Below are 22,741 nucleotides of genomic sequence, written 5' to 3'. Positions count from 1 at the left end.
ACGAAGCTACAGAGAAGTATAGTAACTGATCCGTGGTCACATAGGTAGTACGTTACAGAGGCAGGTTTGAACAACAGGTAGTCTGACTTCAGAGTCTGACTTTTTAACTAGATTAACTCACCTCTCAGAGATAGGAATAGTAGTAGTAATAGTTGTAAGAATAGTAGTAGTAGTAGTACTACTACTACTACTACTAGTTAATACCAGCAGCAGAGAGATAGGTAAGGCGCATCAAGTTTTGGAAGCCTCCTGATAGGTTATGAGATAGAATTCTTAGAGAACATATAGATGATTACAGAATCCAAGTGTATCCCAAATGTTCATGAAAATGCTATACAGCAATACCATTTTGATAATGATAATTCTGTTATAAATTTCATTTCTTGTCTTTAATGGCTAGTGGTAAATTTTTTTTTAAGTAAAAAGGGAACTGAAGACAATGCTATATGTCATCTGTTCTTACTTCTCATCCATGACTCTTAGGTTTACTGATTTATCTTATTTACTGTAGGAGGAAGGGATAGATAATTTCAATTTTTCCAATCCATGGTTTTGCATATGTTTAAGAGAGTACGTACTCAGGAATGTTAAAAAGTGATCTTAAAATTAAGATAATTCAATTTATAATAGCATGCAAAATAACAAAATGCTTTGGAATAATTATCAAAAGTAGTACATCTTTGCAGAAAACTACAAAACATTGTTGAAAATAAAGAGAAAAAATATTTCATGTTTATGGAGTCTAAGATTTAATATCATTAAGATGATAATATTTCTCAAATTGATCTAGAGATTCAGCATAATTGCTATCAAAATCCCAGCCTCCTTTTTTTTGCAGAAATTAACATGCTGATGCTAAAGTTCACATGGAAATGAAAGGAGCCCAGAATAACTAAAACAATCTTGAAAAGAGAAAAAAGTTGGAGAATTCACATGTCCTAATTTCAAAACTTACTACAAATCTACAGCAATCAAGACACTGTGGTTCTGGTCTAAGGATAGGCATATATATTAATACAATAGAACCGAGACTCCATCAGTACACCCTTACATTTATAGTCAGTTGATTTTAACAAGAATGCCAAGGCAATTCAATGGAATAAATTCCTTTTTTCAACAAATGGTGAACAACCAGACACTCACATACAAATGGACCATCTACCAAAATTAACTCAAAATGGATCATAGACCTAAAAAGATAAAACTGTAGACTCTGAGAAGGAAACAGATGAATAAATATTTGTGACCTGGAGTTAGGCATTTGTTTCTTAGATATGACCCCAAAAGAAAAAAAATAGACAAACTTTTGTGTTATTAATGATACCACCACGAGAACAGACATTCCACAGAATGGGGAAGATATTTACAAATTATATATCTGATATGGGGCCTGTATCTAGACTATATAAAAAAGCTCTTATAACTCAACAATAAGAAAATAAATAAACCTGCTAAAAATAGCTAAAGAATTTGAATAGATATTTCTGCAAAGAAGAAGATATCCAAATAGCCAATGAACTCATGAAAAGATACTCAGAATCATCAGTAATTAGGGAAGTGCAAATCAAAACCACAGTGAGAATCCACTTCACACCATACAATAGGATGGCTAAAATAAAAAGAAATAGCAAGTGTTGATGAGGATGTAATGAAAATATGGAAAAATTGCAATCATTGTATATCGCTGGTGGCAATATCAAATGGTATAGTCACTTTAGAAAGTAGTCTGTCAATTCCTCAAAACAACACAGTGTTACAATGTTATTGAGTAATGCCACTCCTAAGATATGTATCCAAGAGAATTAGAAATCTGTACCTACCCAAAAACCTGTACATAGCAGCATTATTCCTAATAGCCAATAGGTGGAAACAACTCAAATGTCCATTGGTTGGTGAGTGGATAAACAGAAGTGGTATATCCATAAAATGGACTATTATTTAATGACTCAGGCAGTATTCGATTCCAGAGTCCACAAACCTAACCCCGTGACTACCCTCATAATTTATTTCTCACTCTCTAATATACCTTTTATTGTACTGTGAATTTTTTTCTTTATCTCCTTAAGACTTAAATATTAAGAAAGGAGGTAAACAACAAGAGCATCAGTGAATTACCCAACAGAATTTGTTTTAGAGCTTGGATAAGGGTATTCTTTTTTTCAGGTACAAACAAAAATGTAAACAATCTGCAAAAAAATGGCACTGGAGAATTACAGAGGGTGCGAGTCTTAGCCAGTTACGTTATTGAGAAACAACAATAAATAACTATGATTTCCTATGGTAATAAACTGATGTGGTTTTAGGATTGAGCTGACTTAAAAACTATTAAGAACTAGTTATGCATATCCAGATCTATAATAGAAATTTCTTGAACTCTATAATCTGTTCACTATCTCATTGTCATTGATTAACTTTTAAAGTATATTATTAAAATACCAACTTGAGAAAAATCTATGTTAACTGTTTATCTTAAAGGACACAGGTGACATTTCCTACTTTCATGTGGCATTATTTAGCATTGTCATTTAAACATTTTATATACAAAAGTAATGTCTCCTCAGTATGATTTTACTCTATAGAACATGACAGGGTAGGTGCTGGTTCTTTGTTTCAGGATACTTCTGAAACTTCCTTTCTCCAAAATACATTAAGGGACATGTTTAATGAAGTTCCAGCTATGAGTTATACACAACTTAATGTGATTAATAATCAAATGGCCTTTCTCCTAATAAAAATATAGTTTATTGCCTCCCATTGTCCTTTCACATTTATTTAGTGGTATTTTTGCTGCCTCTAGATGAAAATTTAGAGCCCTACATTTTTTTCTCCTCTCTCTAAAGTGCCTCTTTTTTGACTTACGGAGAACAAAGAAGTCCTTCCCACCTGTCTCCAGTGTAGAGTGGAATTCATAGTGCACCAATATCTATCCCAAAAGACATCTTCAAACTCCATTCTTTCACCTTTTATATCTAGATCTATAGCTATGCTTATATCTAGTGGGTAAGGGCTTAAGAGTATTATCTTCTTTATTCATTCTATGTATGGTCTATCATCTAAATATAATTATTTATTTTGATACTTCAACTAAAACTTCCATTTCAGCACTTTGTCATACATTTCAAAATATTAACTGCTGTACAAAATTTTATTATATAGTTATAATTTGCCTATTTCATGATTTTGCTTAAGAATGACCCAGAATTATGCTGACACCTTCTGTACTCCTGACAGTATGGATTTAGTAATAAAGTCTTAGAAATTTCCCACTAAATATGTTTTGACGTGACTTGATAAAAATAGAAACCTATTCATTTTTATCTTAGTTTCAGGTGCAGCATTGTGTGTCCCAGAGTCTGGTAACCCTAGGAAGTTGCAGCTTGTTGAGAAAATCTATAATATCTCTGCTTCTATCAGAAGTAAACAGCTTCACTGATGTTCTGGGTACCATCAATCAGGTACATATAGCCTGAAACTGTAACTCTTATTTATAGTTAATACAGCTATAGACTTTTCTTTCTTTTTCTCCTCTCTTTGCTTCCTGCCAGGTTGATATTTTAGTTATTGCCATTTGTTTTCCTAGAGTATGTGAATACTATTACTGTCTACTAAAATTACAAAGATATTTTCAGAAAATCATTTTCAAAATAATACCATCTTATCATCCTTACATGTATATGTATGCCAAAGGTGCCACTGATGACAAGGAATGCTTACGTGAATGGCCTTAAATCTCTGTAACTGGGCAGCATGTTCCTAAAGCAAAACAGTGAGAGAAAAGTGAATGGGAGAGGTGCTAAATGTAAACAAAGCTTCTCACCAGTGGTTTTTATTTCTAATTGCTCATGAGAATCATCTGGTTAACTGATAAACATCCTGTTGCGAAGCCATATGCTGGTTCAATTAAATGGAGGTCTGTGGGTTTAAGATGCAGGTATTGGTATTCTTAAAGCTCTTCAGGTATCCCAGTGTGCAGCCAAGGTTGAAAACTCATGCTCTAGGTCCTCTCATCTGTGCAAGCTCTCACATCAATGCTGATAAACGTGCCTAAGGAACAGAAGCCGTTCCTATATTTTAATGTTGACCCTGGTATGTTATGTGTTCACTTTGTCAACCATTGTAATATCATTACCATCTCTGTGGTAGAATTAAGCACAATTAAAGGAAATCAGACGAAGAAATGTTTTGGTAAAGAAGAACAAATTTATTAGAAAAAACATTATGTATATAATTTTAAATAACGTTTAACCATTACTTATATCTATGTTCCCTACATTTAACAATATATTCCAAAAATACTGTATAATCTAATTGAATTCACTGAATAATATGATAAACCATCTAGGCAGCAATTTTTCAAGGGACTACTAAATGGTAAACTCTCGTAAGTGTTCTGTGAGATTTTTTTAAAGTAATTATTACTGATGTTAAGGAGCTAAAAATCCATTTGGGAAACAGTGAAGTGCTAAAATACTTGGTGCTTGTAAGAGCTCCAACATCAAGGAATCGATCAAGGTAGGTTGCAGGTCCCTGAAAGGGCTTCATGGAAAAGAAACAACTTGAAAAATGTATTTGAAAAGCAGAAGATAACAGAATTAGGGCATTGGGTATAATTTTTAAAATGTGTGCCCAAGGGCACCTGGGTAGCTCAGTCGGTTAAGCGTCTGACTCCTGGTGTCAGCTCAGGTCATGATCACATGTGTCATGAGATGGAGCTCTGTGTGGGGCTCTGTGCTCCGTGGGGCTCTGTGCTCCGTGGGGAGTCTGCTTGAAGATTCTCTCCCTCTGCCCCTCCCCCCACTCATGTGTGCTCTCTCTTTCTAAAATAAATAAATAAGTCTTGTAAAAAAATAAATAAAATGTGTGCCCAGCATTCTAAAAAGCAAGGTAAGGTCATGGAGTTTAAAAACAGGAAACAATGTGGGAAATGACTTTGATCAAATCAGATTATTTGTATGGAAAATAACAAAGTACAGACAAGAAATTTTTATTTACATATTCTCATTTAGTCTTCACAAATCTCCATGAAGTAGTTGTACTTTTTACTTAGTGTATAGATAAAGAAATCAAACCTTAGAGTGGTTAAGCAACTTGACCAAGATTGCAGAAGGAACATATTTTAAAGTCATAATTCAAACATAGGTATTTTGATTGTAAAATCACTTGAGAATAAGAAGAACACTACAGTAACTACTTTTTGGCAGGTAATAATGCATTAATATGCTTTACATGAATTTTCCCAATCGAGATGTTAGTATAGTTGTTTAAAGACAAAGACAGACTATTATTTGGCATTCTTATAGTAGACAACAACATTCAGTCCAGCCATTTTAAGCAGAAAGGATGCATAAGTAGCTATGGATTGTTGAGAGGGCCGAGGAAAGAAACTTCAGGCTGTACTTTCGTGAATGACTCCCATAATCACACAGCAGAATTTGGCTGCCAGAGGAATTGCTGCCTTTGTCATCATGACTAGGAAGCTGCCTGCTGAATCAAGGAGCTGCTGCTATTATCATAGGTTCCAGAAAACAGTCCTGCCACAATATACAACAGACAAATGTGTGCTCTTTGCTATACCTGTCTCACTATGTGTTTCAGTTTGAACTACAAAGGTTGTGTGAGTGCATTTGTTTCTCAACCAACTTTCTATTCATAACCCTAGCAGCAAGAGAGTATAGGAAATGTAGTTTAACCAATGCAGAGGAAAGGGATCGGGATGGCAGGATAGGAAGACCCTGAGTTTACCTCCTCCCATGGACACACCAAGACTACAACTACATACAGAGCAACTCTGTCGGAGAAGAATGTGAAGACTGTCAGAACAACTTTAACACAGCTAAAGATATAAAGAAAAAGCCACATCAAGAAGGGCAGGGGCAGAGAAGTATTCCTGTTGGGAGCCAAAACCCCCAGCGTGACAACCAACAAATGAGAGAGAGATCACAGGTGTGGAGGTCCTTCCTGAAGAGTGAGAGAAGCCCACACTGATCACCTCCACCCTTCAAAGATATGTACCAGGAAGGTAAGCCCCCATAATATCTGGATTTGGAAATCAGTAGGACTTAACTCTAGGATCTTTGAAAATCAGTAGGGCTTAGCTTCAGGAGAGGCAGAGGGCTATAAGAAGCTGACATTGTTCTTCATGGCCTGAGCACAATCTCTCTCACTCTGGGACTCAGCATAGAGGCAGCAGTTTGAAAAGCACCTGGGCCATACATGAAGGAGATTTACTGACTACTTTTAGGGCATGTGCTGGAGGAGCAGGGATCTATAGGAACTTTCTCTGGGAACAGAAGTGCTGGCAGGCACCATTTTTCTTACCCTCCTTCAGCCTAGTTAGCCGATGCTAGTTCTGAACATTCTCCATCTACCCTGATAGCACTGGGTGACCCACCCTGGTGTTCTGTGGCTTCCCTACTCAAACCCACCTACCCTGCCAGGTGCCCTTCCAAAGCGGTTCCCACCCTGCCATACATCGTGGGCAGTCTTGGCCAGGTCCAGGACTCCTCCAAAGCAACTCCTGCCCCAGAGAGGGAGGGAAGAGCCTGACTCAGAAGTACCTCCACAACGGTTGCCACCAGGCCTCCCAACCAGCCACACCGGCAACTAAACCTACCCACCAGCATGCCCACAACAGCTGCAGCCCGGACTCTCAGCCAACAACTGGGGGCCACACACAGTCTGCACAAGGAACACCCCTGGAGTGCCTGGGTCTGATGACCAGGAGGTATTGCACTCCTGTGCCCACAAAATGCCACACAGAAACAAGTTCAGAGAGTCAGGCAAAATAAGGAAACAGAAGAATATATTCCAAATGAAAGAACAAAACAAAAACCTCAGAAAAAGAACTAAGTAAAATGGAGATAAGCAATCTACCTGATAAAGAGTTCAAAGTAATGGTCATAAAGGTGCTCACTGAACTTGGGAGAAGAATTGATAAACACAATGAGAGCTTCAAAAAAGAGATAGTATAAAAAGGAACCAGGTTATCGGAGCTGAAAAAATGCAGTAACTGAAAAGAAAAATACACTAGAGGGAATCAATTAGAGGGTGCAAAAGAATGGATGAACAATCTGAAAGACAGGGTAGTGGAAGTCATCCAAACTGAACAACAAAATGAAAAAAGAATTTTAAATAGGAGGATAGGTTAAGGGACTTCTGGAACATCATCAAATGTATAGCACTCACATTATAAGTATTTCAGAAGAAAAAGAGAAGGGGCCAGAAAAATTATTTGAAGAAATAATAACTGAAAACTTGCTAAACCTGTGGAAGGAAATACATAACCAGATCCAGGAAGCGTAGAGGGCCCCAATAAAGATGAAGTCAAAGAGGTCTACACTAAGACATTAATAATTAAAATGTCAAAAATTAAAGATAAAGATAAAATATTAAATGTAGTAAGAGAAAAGCAACTAGTTACATACAAGGTAACACCCATAAGACTGTCAGCTGATTTTTCAGTAGAAATTTCACAGGCCAGATGAGAGTGGCATGATCTGTTCAAAGTGCTGAAAGTAAATACACTACAACCGAGCATGCTCTACCCAGGAAGGCTATCATTCAGAATTGAAGGAAACATAGTTTCTCGAACAAAAGTTAAAGGAGTTCATTTTCAGTAAACCAATCTTATAATAAATGTTAAAGGGACTTCTTTAAGTGGAAGAGAGGCCATAAGAAGAAGTAAGAAAATTATGAAATAAAAAATTTCACTAGTAAAAGCAAACATGATGAAGATAGTAAATCAATCAGTTATAAAGCTAGTATGAAGGTTAAAAGACAAAAGTAGTTAAGTCAGTTATATCTATAATAATTAGTTAAGGGATACACAAAATAAAAAGATGTAAAATATCACATCAGAGGTATAAAATATGGGGAGGAAGGTCAAAAATGTAGTGCTTTTACAAAGTGTTCAAAGTTAAGTCACCATCGACTTAAAATAGCCTGCAGAATACTTAGGATGTTCTATATGAACCTTACGGTAACCACAAACCAAAAACCTGTAATAGACATACAAAAGATAGAGAATGGAATCCTAACACTAAAAAATAATCATCAAACCACAAGAAAAGAGAACAAGAAAGGAACACTGAACTACAAAACAACCAGAAAGCAATTAAGAGAATGGCAATACGTGTATACCTAGTAATAATTACTTTAAATGTAAATGAACTCTGTGCCCCAATTTAAAAAATAAAAATAAAATGACTAAATGGATAAAGGAAAAAAAAAAAAAGACCCACCTATATGTTTCCTAAAGAGACTCACTTCAGAGCTAAAATGTAAATTACAAGCCAATATCCCTAATGAGCATAGATGCAAAAATTCTCAACAAAATGTTAGCAAACCAAACTCAATAATACGTTAAAAGGATCATACTCCATGCCCACTGGAGTTCATTCCAGGGGTGCAAGGAGAATTTAACATCCACAGTCAATGTGATACACCACATTAACAAAACAGAGTATAAAAATTGTATCATCTCAAGAGATGCAGAAAAAGCATTTGGCAAAATTCATCATTTATGATTAAAAACTTTCAACAAAGTGGGTACAGAGGGAATGCATTGCAACCTAATAAAGTCCATATATGACAAACCCACAGTTAAGTTAGCATACTCCATAGTAAAATGCTGAAAGCTATTCTTCTAAGATCAGGAATAAGACAAGGATGCCCATTCTCCACTTTTATCCAACATAGTATAGGAAGTCATAGCTATAGCAATTAGGCAAGAAAAGAAATAAAAGACATCCAAACTAGATATGAAGAAGTAAAACAGTCACTATTCGCAGATGACATACTATGTAGAGAAAACCCTAAAGACTCCACCAAAAATCTATTACATGTAATAAATGAATTAAGTAAAATTGTAGAATACAAAATCAATAAAAAAAATCTGTTGTGTTTCTATATAATAATAATAATAATAATAATATCAGAGAAATTAAGAATAAAACATTTAAAATTGCATCAAAAAGAATAAAATATCTAGAAATAAATTTAACCAAGGAGGTAAAAGACCTGTATTCTGAAAACTACAAGACATTGATGAAATTAAACATAACACAATTAAATGGAAAGACATTGTGTTCAGAGATCAAAGAATATTATTAACATATCCATATTACTCAAACTAATCTATAGATTTAATGAAATCCCTATCAGAATTCCAATGAAATTTTTCACAGAACTAGAATAAATCATCATAAAATTTGTATGGAACCACAAAAGACCCCAAATAATCAAAGCAGTTCTTGAGAAGAATAACAGTGGAGGCATCACACTCCCCCAAATTTCAAACTGTACTAACAAAGCTATAGTAATCAAAATAGTTACAGTACTTGTCTAAAAAGCAACACATAGATCAATGGAACAGGATAGAGAGCCCAGAAATAAACCCATACTTATATGATCAATTAATCTACCACAAAGGGGACAAGAATATACAATGGGGAAAAGACCATCTCTTCAATAAGTGGTGCTGAGAAAAATGGACAGCTACATGCAAAATAATGAAACTAGACCACTTTCTTACCATACACAAAAAAGAAGCTCAGGGGCGCCTGGGTGGCACAGCGGTTAAGCGTCTGCCTTTGGCTCAGGGCGTGATCCCGGCGTTATGGGATCGAGCCCCACATCAGGCTCCTCTGCTATGAGCCTGCTTCTTCCTCTCCCACTCCCCCTGCTTGTGTTCCCTCTCTTGCTGGCTGTCTCTATCTCTGTTGAATAAATAAATAAAATCTTTAAAAAAAAAAAAAAGAAGCTGAAATGTTTTAAAGACGTAAATGTAAGACCTGAAACAATAAGACTTCTGGAAGAAAATATAGGCAGAAATGCTTTGACATCAGTCTGAGTAATTTTCTTTCGGATATGTCTCTCATGCAAGGTTAACAAAAGAAAAAATAAATAGTGGGACCACATCAAACTACAAAGCTTGTGCACAATGAAGGAGATCATCAACAAAATGAAAAAGCAACCTATTGAGGGGAGAAGGTACTTGCAAATGATGTACTGGCTAAGGAGTTAATATCCAGAATACAGAAAGAACTCCCACAACTCAGTAACAACAACAACAGAACACTTGATTAAAAAATGGGCAGAGGATCTGAATAGACATTTCTCCAAAGAAGACATATAGATGGCCATCAGGCACATGGAAAGATACTCAGCGTTACTAATCATTGGGAAAATGCAAATCAAAACCAATGAGATAACACCTCACATTTAACAGAATGGCTGGTATCAAAAAGAAAATAAGAGGTACTGCTGAGGACGTGAAGAGGGAACCCCCTTGTACTGATGGTGAGAATATAAATTGGTCTAACCACTATGGACAACAGTACAAAGCTTCCCCAAAAAATTAATAATAGAATTGCCATATCATCCAGCAGTTGCACTTCTGGGTACTTATTTGAAGAAAATGAAAACATTAATTTGAAAAAATACATGTACCCCTTTGTTCATTGCAGCATTATTTACAATAGCCAAAATATGAAAGCAACGTAGGTGTCTGTGATAAATGAAATGATAAAGAAAGATATAGTACACACACATAGACACACAGTGGAGTATTACTCAGCATAAAAAAAAGAATGAAATCTTGCCATTTGTGACAACAGGGGGGTTCCTAGAAGTGAAATAAATGAGACAGAGAGAGACATATGATTTAACTTATATATGGAATCTAGAAAAACAAAACAAATGAACAAACAAAATTGAAACAGACTTATACAAAGAACAAACTGGTGGTTACCAGAATGAAGTGGGGTGAGAGGACAGGCAAAATAGGTGAAGGCGATTAAGAGGTACAAACTTCCAGTTATAAAATAAATACGTGATGGGAATGTAATGTACATCATAGGGAATATAGTCAATTATATAATTTTGTATGGTAATAGATGGTAACTAGACCTGTCATGGTGATCATTCCTAATGTATAAAAATATCAAATCACTGTCTTATTTATCTGAAACTAATATCTACTGTATGTCAAGTATACTTCAATAAAAAAAGAGATAATGTAGTTTTATGCTTTTTCAGCTTTGCTATTTGAAGAGGTGATAGAACGGCTATTGATGTAGTCAGTCCAAGGGGTCCATCACATCTAAGGCTCAGAGATTCAGTTATATGCTGGTAGGAGATGGAATCAGAGTAGGAGCCAACACAGGCAAAGGGCATGACTAGAGGGAGGCTATTTATTTGGGACTGTCAGTGCAATAAACCTTCCACAAGCAGCAATAGAGATAACCACTGTATATAAGGGGTGTTATCCAGAGGACTCCAGGAGAGATTCAGTGTGAAGGAGAGGAGAATCAGTGGAAAAATTAACACTATAAAACTAAGAGATAAGAAAAATGATGTCATTGAGGATAATTAGGAAGGAATGCTTGTGAAAAGAGTAAGTTTACTTTAGATATATTAAATTTGAGGAAACATTGAAGTAATCTAAATGTAGGCACAAGGCAATATGAAATTAAAATTTGAAAGAAAGGAAAGGGGCATACCTAAAAATTTGGGAAATATCACAACTATATGGCAATCATAAAATCAATCAGAAAGAGAATAGGAAACAATGAATCATGGAACACTACATCAAAAGCTAATGATGTACTGTATGGTGACTAACATATCATAATTTAAAAAAAGAGAATAGGGACTCAGAGAAAAAGTAAGGTGAAATGGGAAAGGATGTACAAAGAAAAAACAAGCTTTATTTCAATAAGAATGTTAGATGGCTATTATATATGCCAAGCTTAAATGGTTTAAAATTTTTGTCAGATATAGAGTAATATATATTTATAACATATAATGTGGATTATGCAAGAAATCTAAAAATAAAATACTAATATTAGTATCATACCCCACATTTTATGTCTTTCCAGTTTTCTTTTTAACTCTTAGAGGTTCTTGCTCCCCAAAATAATTTGTATCATATAGCACATAGTTTTGCTTTCTGCTTTCTTGTGTAATAGCATATCATTAGCACTTTTCAATTTTGCTTTCATAAGAAAATGTGATTTTTAATGACTCAGTAGTATCTTATTATATTCACATTCTTGATTTATTTAGTCTTTGTCGAACATATAGGTTATTGCTATATGAATTGACTGCTGATGGTATCAATTATTTTCTGAAACTGATTCATGGAGATACATTTCAGAAGTTGACCTTATTACACTAGCTGCATTCAACTCATATTAGCAATTTGTATCCCAAACTACATATTAAAATGCTTGTTTTTGAAAAAGCATAGATCTTTTTTTTGAAAAGCATAGATATAAAAATATCTAATTACTTATTCAAAAGAACTTAAAAAGTCATGGAAGTTTACTATTAACAGAGTTAGCCTCTCCAGTGTAAGCTAAAAATCTAGATAAATATATGAATTCATGAATTTCAGACAACAGGCAGTACAGGGAGCGCTTAGGTGGCTCAGTTGGTTAAGCATCTGCCTTTGGCTCAGGTCATGATCTCCAGTTCCTGGGATCAAGCCCAGTGTCAGGCTCCCTGCTGAGCAGGGAGTCTACTTCTACCCCTCCTCCCCATTCGTGTGCTCTCTCTCTCTTTTCTCTCTCTTGCTCTCGTTCTCTAAGTAAATAAATAAAATCTTAAAAAAAAAAAAAAAGAAAAAGGCAGCGCCAAACTGTGATTCCTAAGACGAGGGAAACAAATGTTAGGAGCCCCATGATCACATTGACTTTGGCCTAGAGGACCTTTCTGGACTGTGACATAGGTGGAACCCAACCACAGGAAGAAGTAAGACTATATTTAGAGTCAACATGATAGTAATGTAGAAGATCTTAGGGAGTTTACCAAAAAGCTACCAAACAGATAATCTTGAAAAAGACCCACCCACTTATGGCTAATTGATTTTAGACATAGCTAAGGTAATCCAATTGAGAACCAACCAACAACTCAATATAAAAACAAGCAAAAAATTTGAACACAGAAAAGAAGATATACTAATGGCCTATAAATAGAGGAATAATGCACAATATCATCAGTCATCAGAAAAATACATTGAACAGTGGCCAGAATGGCTAAAATTGAAAAGAGTAACACTACTGAATTTGGGTGGGGGTGTGGGAACTCATTAATTGCTACTGGGAGTGTAAAGCTGACTGGCAGTTTCTCAGAAGGTTAATTATATGCTTACCATATGGCTGAGCAATTCAAGCGCTATGTTGACATAAACAATTGTTCAGGAGTGTACATAGCATTTTAATTTTGAGTATCAATCTGGAAATAACTCATATTCCCAATAAGAGAAGAATCGATAAGCAAGTTATCTTGAACATATTCAGTGGAATGAATACTAAATTCAGTATTGAATCAGTAATACACACAACAGCAGAGATGAATCTAAAAAGTACTAGGCTAAGAAAAAAAAGCCAGACACAAAAGAACATATATGGTATGATTAAATTTCTCTGAAGTTCTAAAATTAGGCAAAACTAATGTATGGTGAAAGATATTGCAGTAGTGGTTGACTTAGGGAGTGGGCCTGGGATTGACTGGAAAGGGGCATGTAGGACTGCGGTATAGGTGGATGGGGGTATGCAGTTGTCACTCACTGTTCATCAAAATGTGCACTGGAGATTTGGGCATTCCACTGTGTGAGCTATACCTCACTTAAAATATATTTTTTGAAATCTAACTTTTTTATCTGAACCCAAGGCAAATATAATTTTTCTCAATGATTTTATACTCAATTTTTTAGTTCACTTTACGATTTCTTTGTTCCTATCATAATGAATGCTAAGATGTCACCAAGCATGTATGAAAAACAGTTTTAGTTTCTAATGTTGGAAAGCTTTCTAAATAATCACTAAGTCAAAATGAACATATAGTATAATAATATAATATGTGTGAATCTGATCCAATGTCTAATGTACTAGTATATCAGATGCAGGGGAGATCCTATTTTATAAAAATTAGTGAGAAATCTAATAACTATTATCATAGATATTTATGGAGCCTTATTATGTGGTAAACATGATTCTAAACATTTTATACTTCTCCAAGGCTTTTACCTATATTTTTTTTGTTCAAAATAGATAGCTACTAATTTTAATTTTCTGGTTATGTCATTTAATTCTCCCAACTACACTATGAAGTAGTATTGCTCCCATTTTACAAAAGAGGACAAGTGGGATTAGAGGCTTTAAGTAACCAGCCCACAGGCAGTCAGCCCAGCACCAATTACTGAACCCTCAAAATCGGACTCCAGAGTCTGGAAGATCAACTATGCAATATTTTCTGTTACTGCCTGATCACCATAGTTCTTTGCATTTCACTGACATTGTTTTATATTTTAACCTGTCGTCTGCAACTCATATGTATATTGTCCCACTTATTTCTTATATAAGTAAAATTACTGTAGGTAATGTATTTGTATCAATTTTAATATCTGCTTCCATAATCTGTGAACCAGATTTTCGAGAAAGGGGGGTTTGTATCCTGATCTTGCCATCCTTTCCTATCGGTGTACTTACTTAAATGCAGTTCTCTTGGGTCTTGAAAAAATTGTTTATGTGATGGTGAGGATAACACTTTCATAATATCTTGACAGGTATTATTTTGTGTATACCTACTTGGAGTCTTTTCTTTATCAACTAATTAAAATTTTTTGTTTGGAGTGACAGAATTTTCTCATCATGATTATTGTATATTTACCATCTGTGACATAATCACTTTGGTTTTCTATTTATTTTGAAAATGACTTTGAAAAAGTGGCTTCTGTAGGATTCCATAAACTGCTGACATATTGGTTTTCTAAGGGCCTGCATTGTTTGGCTGTTCAAAACTGAGAACAAAATCAAGATATTGATTTTAATTTCTCAATCATTATGCCATTGGGACCTTGTGTTGGAAAGCTTTGTGAGTAACTACTTTCAATGGCTTTCTTCCTCTTCAAGCAGCTGTCATTTAGGAAAAGCCAGTCAGTAAACAAATAGTTACAAAGCATCTGTGGGGTAAATATCTCCATCAAAAGCAACAGACAAGTTTTCTGTTTTGTTTATAAGAATTTTGTTATAAGTTTGCAGATTTCTGTGGGTAACTAGATGGTATGTGATTTTCATAGAACCAGCCTTCTGATCAGGAATTACTAAAATTTTATGCTACTGAAAGCTGGCTTATCAATATATTTTATTTTTAAACTTTAACAAAAGTAGAGTGTACTGTTTATGTGGAAAGGTGACATGGAAAAAGAGGCATTACTATTGTTGACAATGCTGCTATAAACGCCAAGGTGCATCTATCTCTTTGCATTAGCACTTTTTGTATTTGGGTAAATACCTAATAGTGCAATTGCTGGATCATAGGGTAGTTCTATTTTTAGCTTTTTGAGGAACCTCTATACTCTTTTCCGGAGTGGCTGCACCAGTTTGCATTCCCTCCAACAGTGCACAAGGGTTTCCCTTTCTCCACATCCTCACCAACACCTTTTGTTTCTTGTGTTGTTAATTTTTGTGAGGTGATATCTCATTGTAGTTTTGATTTGTATTTCCCTGATGATGACTGATGTGATACTGAGCCACTTTTCCTGTGTCTGATGACCATCTGATGTAAATCTTCTTTGGAAAAATGTCTGTTCATGTCTTCTGCCCATTTTTAACTGGATTATTTGTTTTTTGGGTGTTGGGTTTTATAAGTTCTATATATATTTTGGATACTGACCCTTTATCAGATATATCATTTGCAAATATGTAATTCCATAGGATTTTAGTTTTATTTTTTCCTTTGTTGTACAGAGGCTTTTGATTTTGATGATGTCCCAATAGTTTATTTTTACTTTTGTTTCCCTTGCCTCAGGAGACCTATCTAATAGGAAGTTGCTACAGCTGATGTCAGAGGGGTTACTGCCTGGGTTCTCCTCTAGGACTTAGATGGCTTCCTGTCTCACATTTAGGTCTTTTGTCCATTTTGAATTTATTTTTGTGTATAGTATAAAAACATGGTGCAGTTCCACTCTTTTAAGTGTTGCTGTCCAGTTTTCCCAGCACCACTTGTTGAAGAGACTTTTTTCCTGCTTTGTCAAAGATTAATTGACCATGTAGTTGTGGGTTCATTTCAGGGTTTTCCCACCCTGTTCCACTGATGTGTGTGTATACTTCTGTGGAAAGAGCCCAAATGTCCATTGACTGGTGAATGGATGAGGAAGATATGGGGTGTGTGTGTGTGTGTGTATAATGAAATATTACTCAGCCATAAGCCAAGAATAAAATTTTGCTATTTGCAATGACATGGATGGAGCTAAAGGGTATTTTGCTAAGTGAAATAAGTCCGTCAGAGAAAGACAAATACCATATGATTTCACTCATATGTGCAATTTAAGAGACAAAACAAACGAATATAGGGGGAGAAAAAGGAGAGAAGAAAACCAAGAAACAGACTCTCAACTATACAGAACAAACTGATGGTTACCAGAGGGGATGTGGGGGGGGGGAGGGATCGGTTAATAGCAGATGGGGATAAAGAGTACACTTATTGTGATGGGCACCGGGTGTTGTATGTAAGTGTTGAATCACTAAATTCTACACCTGAAACTAGTATTACACTGTACACTGCAAGTTAGCTAACTGGAACTTACATAAAAATTGAAAAGGTGGAGGCACCAGGGTGGCTCAGTCAGTTAAGTATCTGACTCTTGATTTTGGCTCAGGTCATGATCTCAGGGTGGAGACACTGAGCCCTGAAATGGCCTCCTTGCTCAGCAGGGAGTCTGCTTGAGATTCTCTCATTCCTCTCCCTCTGTCCCAAATCCCTGTACTCTCTGTCTCTCTGTCAGTCTCTAAAATAAATAAATCTGTAAATTTTTTTTAAAAAAGAAAGAAAAAGAGGCATAAATGCTTAGTTTATACTTTATATGAATGTTAAAGAATCCTAACTCCAGTCTAGCTCCAATCTGGGCCCCATTAACCAACCTCTCACCTTGATATGAGGATAAGTAGGAAGGTGGTAAAGACAGCATTTTACAAAGAAGCTGAAATCAATCAAAAGACAGTTTCTGTGGAGTGTCAAGTAAAATCAGATAGGCAGAGAATGCCAAAGCAAGACAGGAAATAGACAATGGGGGTCAGTCTTAGCCCTAGCAAAATACTTGCTGACACTTGTGAGCAAACTCATGACTGAATTGCCAAATTGAATTCTATGAGTCAGAGAGCTATATTTATTCAACACAAGCTTTACAAATAATTTTAAAGAGATAGACAATCAAAGGGCACAGATGAAGTAGAAAGGGATGTGGGACATCCTGTGTGGTTCACAGGGTCCTTGTTTGAGACATGTTTCTCTGTCCTTGAATGATGGATGAGGTCCCCCAGTGAGATTCTACAGGGTTTTTCACACAGTGGGAGCTTCAAGTTGGTAAACATCTCCATTTCATAACCCAGAGAATTTTACAGGTAATCTGATGATCTTCAAAGGAGCCATGTCTCATAGATTCTGAGTCTTTTTAGTATAAGTAATTCTTTAGCTAGGAATTTTCTATTAAGGACATTAAATAGAATAAAATTTCCTCCTAATAGCAAATGCCAGGAGGCCCACTTGAGTTAGATCTAGTCATCAGCCTTCTTTTCTTTCCCCTGTGGCATACTCCCAGTAAGTACCAGCAGCTTTATTTTTTTCCTCCTAACTCACTCTCAAGTTCCTAAGGCTTCAGTGTGCTAGGAAAATTGTTATGAAACTGAGCCAGCTAAGAAAGAAAATTTATTTATAAAGGTGTATTTTAGTTGTTGACATGGTAAATAGGTTTATGATATTCTCCCAATAAATCTATATAACTTATAGTAAATAAAAGATGAATACTAAGATTGTATCATGAACTACACACCAATAAAAGAAGGGGATAAACAATCCAGTGGAAAACTGGGCTAACAACATGAAAAGTTTGATATAAGAGGAAATATGAAAAGAAAATTGACATGAATGATGTTCAACTTCAGCAATAACAGGGAAATGAAAATTTAAAAAGCAATAGGATGTTTCACACTGAATATACTGACATAAAGTAAAAAACAATTAACATCAGGTGTTAGTGATTATATGGAGAAATGGAATTTGTCACTGGTAAAGCTAAAGATGTGTATTTTCTAAGATATAGCAGGGCTACTGGACAAAGGAGATCTGTGCTCATTTTAACATTTTTGTAATAACTAAAAATTGAAAATAACAGTGCCCATTTGTAAAAGATGGCTGGATGTAGTATATCAACAATGAATATTCTGTAGCAGTTAAAATGAATAAATGAGGTCTTCATAAATTTTGAAAACTGTAATGTCAAGTTATAAGGAAGAACAAAGTATTGAAGGAATAGAGCTACCCAAATATACCGGTTTTGAAAATTATATACAAAATTTTTTGCATACACACCCCACACGAGATACTCTTTCAGTATGTCCATACTTTTAAACAATCTTTTAAAAATACAGAATCTGCTTAATCCAGTCATCTGTCCATATATACTATGGAATATTACTCAGCCATCAAACAGAACGATTTCTCAACATTTGCTGCAACATGGATGAGACTGGAGGAGATAATGCTAAGCGAAATAAGTCAAGCAGAGAAAGACAATTATCATATGGTGTCACTCATTTATGGAACATAAGTAGGAAGATGGGTAGGAGAAGAAAGGGAAGAAGAAAGGGGGGGTTAACAGAAGGGGGAATGAACCGTGAGAGACTACAGACTCTGGGAAACAAACTGAGGACTTCGGAGCGGGGGGAATGGGATAGGTTGGTGATGGGTATTAAGGAGGGCATGTATTGCATGGTGCACTGGGTGTTATATGCAAGTAATGAATCATGGAACTTTACATCAAAAACTAGGGATGTACTGTATGGTGACTAACATAATAAAAAAATTATTAAAAATATAAATAAATAAAGCCAGGTCTTTGAGAAAAAAAATTTAAAAAAATACAGAATCTGAAGTCAATGTGAGAACCTTATTTTTTTTTAAATTCAAGTTAACATACAGTGCAGCACTGTTTCAGGAGCAGAATCCAGTGATTGATTCTGCACCCACATACAACACCCGGTGTTCATCCCAACAAGTGCCCTCTTTAATACCCATCACCTATTCAGCCCATCCCCCCATCAATCTCCCCCCAGCAATCCTCAGTTTGTTCTCTATATTTAAGAGTCTCTTATGGTTTGCCTCACTCTCTTATTTTATTTTTCCTTCCCCTCCCCTATGTTCATCTGTTTGTTTCTTAAATTCTACATATGAGTGAAATCACATGATACTTATCTTTCTCTGGCTGACTTATTTTGCTCAGCATAATACACTCTGGTTCCATCCACGTCATTGCAAATGGCAAGATTTCATTCTTTTTGATTGCTGAGTAATATTTCGTGTGTGTGTGTGTGTGTGTGTGTGTGTGTGTGTGTGTATCACATCTCCTTCATCCATTCATCAGTTGATGGACATTTGGGCTTTTTCCATAATTTGGCTATTGTTGATAGGGCTGCTATAAACATTGGGGTGCATGTGCCCCATCAGATCAGCATTTTTGTATCCTTTGGATAAATACCTAGTAGTGCAGTTGTTTGGTCATAGGGTAGTTCTGTTTTTAGCTTTTTGAGGAACCTGCCATACTGTTCTCTACAGTGGCTGCACCAGTTTGAATTCCTACCAGCAATGCAAAAGCCTTCCTCTTGTTCCCCATCCATGCCAACATCTTTTGTTTCCTGAGTTGTTAATTTTAGCCATTCTGATAGGTGAGGTGATATCTTATTATCTTTTGATTTGTATTCCCTGCTGGTGGGTAATGCTGAGCAACTTTTCATGTGTCCGTTAGCCATCTGGATGTCTTCTTTAGAAAAGAAATCTATTCATGTCTTCTGCCCGTTTCTGGATTGTTTTTTGGTCACCACTTTAATAGAAGAAAGGATAAGAACCATATGTTCCTCTCAATAAATGCAGAAAAGTCATTTGACAAAATATAGCATCCTTTCTTGATAAAAATCCTCAAAAAAGTAGGGATAGAAGGAACATACCTCAACATCATAAAGGCCATATACAAAAAACCTACAGTTAACATCATCCTCAATGGGGAAAACTGAGAGCTTTTCCCCTAAGTTCAGACACATGACAGGGATGTCCACTCTCACCACTGTTGTTCAACATAGTACTAGAAGTCCTAGCCTCAGCAATCAGACAACATAAACAGGCATCCAAATCAGCAAAGAAGAAGTCAAACTTTCACTATTTGCAGAAGGCATGATCCTCTGTATAGAAAACCTTAACTACTCTACCAAAGAACCTGCTAGAACTGGTAAACAAATACAGTAAAGTTGCAGGATACAAAATCAGCCTACAGAAATCTGTTGCATTTCTATACACCAATAATGAAGTAGCAGAAAGAGAAATTCAGGAATCAATCCTGTTTACAAGTGTACCAAAAACAATAAGATACCAAGGATTAAACCTAACCAAAGAGGTAAAAGACCTGTACTCTGAAAACTATAAAATATTGATAAAAGAAATTGAAGATGACACAAAGAGATGGAAAAACATTCCATGCTCATGGATTAGAAGAACAAATATTGTTAAAATGTCTATACTTATCCAAAGCAATCTACACATTCAGTGCAATCCCCAATCAAAATAACACCAGCATTTTTCACAGAGCTAGAACAAACAATTCTGAAGTTTGTATGGAACAAGAAAAGGCCCCGAATAGCTAAAGTAATGTTGAAAAAGAAAACTAAAGCTGCAGATATCACAATTTTGGACTTCAAGCTATATTATAAAGCTGTAATCATCAAGACAGCATGGTACTGGCACAAAAACAGACACATAGATCAGTGGAACAGAATAGAGAACCCAGAAATGGACCCACAACTCTATGGTCAGTTAGACTTCGACAAAGTAGGAAAGAATATCAAATCGAAAAAAAGACAAATGGTGTTGGGAAAACTGGACAGCCACATGCAGAAGAATGAAACTGGACCATTTTCCTACACCATACACAAAAGTAAATTCAAAATGGATGAACGACCTAAATGTGAGACAGGAAACCATCAGAATCCTAGAGGAGAACACAGACAACAACCCCTTTGACCGCAGCCACAGCAACTTCTTACATGTCTCTGGAGGCAAGGGAAACAAAAGCAAAAATGAACAATTGGGGCCTTATCAAGATAAAAACCTTCTGTATAGTGAAGGAAACAATCAATAAAACTAAAAGGCAGCCTATGGAATAGGGGAAGATATTTGTAAACAACATACCAGATAAAGGGTTAGAATCCAAAATCTATAAGGAACTTATAAAACTGAACACCCAAAAGACAAATGTGAGAAACTATTAAGCAGTGAAAATATATAGTGGACTCAAGAGCTATGCTTGTCCCACTTGTGAAACATTTTTATGTTGAAAAATATTTCAGAATTAAAAATATAAAACAGATTCTAAAATAAAAAGTCTCCCTGAGTATCAGAAGTATATTGATTTTAAATGAAACCTCATTTTTTTAGTGGCTTTTTTACAGAAATGTTTCTCTCCTTAAATACAGTTCATACTTCCGATCAGCATATTGTTGGGTGTATTAGCCAAGCTATTAAAAATGAATAATGCTTTTGGCATATTGATAAGGATGGGGTGAAATCTGAATTTAGAGTATGGTAACATACTCATATTAAATACTTCAGAATCCTAATGCTTACAAAGTAGATGAAATTTCTACACGAAGTATATTTTTTTAAATTGTAAGGAAAGCATATTATAGCAGAAGAAAATTCAAAAACTTTGCTGCCTATATCAGGGAGCATTACTATTCAGATGTCTATTTAACTAACTTATTAAATAAAACCAAGCAATTCATTTATAAAAATGGAACATGCAAATTAAACATTCTGAATCTGGAATGAGTTTGTACATTCTTTCTCCAAAGTAAACAAATTTTCTACATCAGGGCAAAATGTAGCAACAAAATAAGCATTTTTTAACAAGATAAAGAGAAAAGTAATCATAGCTCTGAGCAACAAACAACTGACCTATTTCAGCTGAGAGAGGAGCCATATTTTCTGAAATTATGCATATTTTCATCATATCTAAGATCTAGAAAGTCTGGTTCAGTCTGCAGTCAATCCATTAGGGAGAACAGTTTGCATCAAACTGGGCTCAAATGGACAATATAAGAGATTAGGGGTTCTCAGCACTGGATTTTCTTTTCTTGTTTTACAAGAACTTGGGAGAAATTCCTGATAATGAGCTCTATTTTAGATTAGTGCTGTTTCTCCTTTACCAGTGTTTTTGGTGCAAATAATTAAATATTAGGTAAGGGTGGAGCAAGGCATAAAATTCTCCAAAACACACTTATTGGCCTCAATATTTCTACATTGCTGAATGCCTTTTTAAAGCTGCTGCTTATGAAGAAATATTTATCCGTGAGCTCAACTGGCAACAAAGTTGAAAGCTAGCTAGGGCATTTGCCACACATAAGCTAGATCTTTTGAAAAGAAGTCTCCAAGGGTAAAGCTAAATCATTGTGTCTGAGCTTTGGAATCAAATGCCTGGTTAAAATGTCATGTGATCTCTGAAGTAGTCTCTTTTGTCAACAATTCAAACCTGAAGCCTCTAGAATGAATTACAAACTTACAGGCAATACAGAAGAGAGGAACATGTTTAATTAACCGTGAAGATGCAGTTGGTAAAATTCAGACTGCAGAGGAAAAAGAACTCATCATCTTCAACAGATAGACTGCATTATAATGAGAAGGTTGGGGAGAAGAA

General features: G+C 35.5%; 1 protein-coding gene across 1 annotated transcript in view; it reads left to right on the top strand.

Annotated features, from left to right (window-relative positions):
• MEI4 (meiotic double-stranded break formation protein 4) overlaps window positions 1–22,741 on the top strand; it is a 177,141-nt gene that overhangs the window by 102,936 nt on the left and 51,464 nt on the right. The window contains exon 3 of the mRNA XM_087856895.1: window positions 3,324–3,455. Within this exon, the coding sequence (XP_087713021.1) occupies window positions 3,324–3,455 (132 nt within the window). The remainder of the gene's footprint in view (window positions 1–3,323; window positions 3,456–22,741) is intronic.

The sequence above is a fragment of the Ursus americanus genome, chromosome 29, assembly GCF_024610735.1.
Source record: "Ursus americanus isolate L20-20 chromosome 29, mUrsAme1.1.p, whole genome shotgun sequence".
NCBI classification, from domain to species: Eukaryota; Metazoa; Chordata; class Mammalia; order Carnivora; family Ursidae; genus Ursus; species Ursus americanus.
The sequence above is the reverse complement of the archived record's forward strand: the minus strand, read 5'-3'. Positions and strand labels throughout refer to the sequence as shown.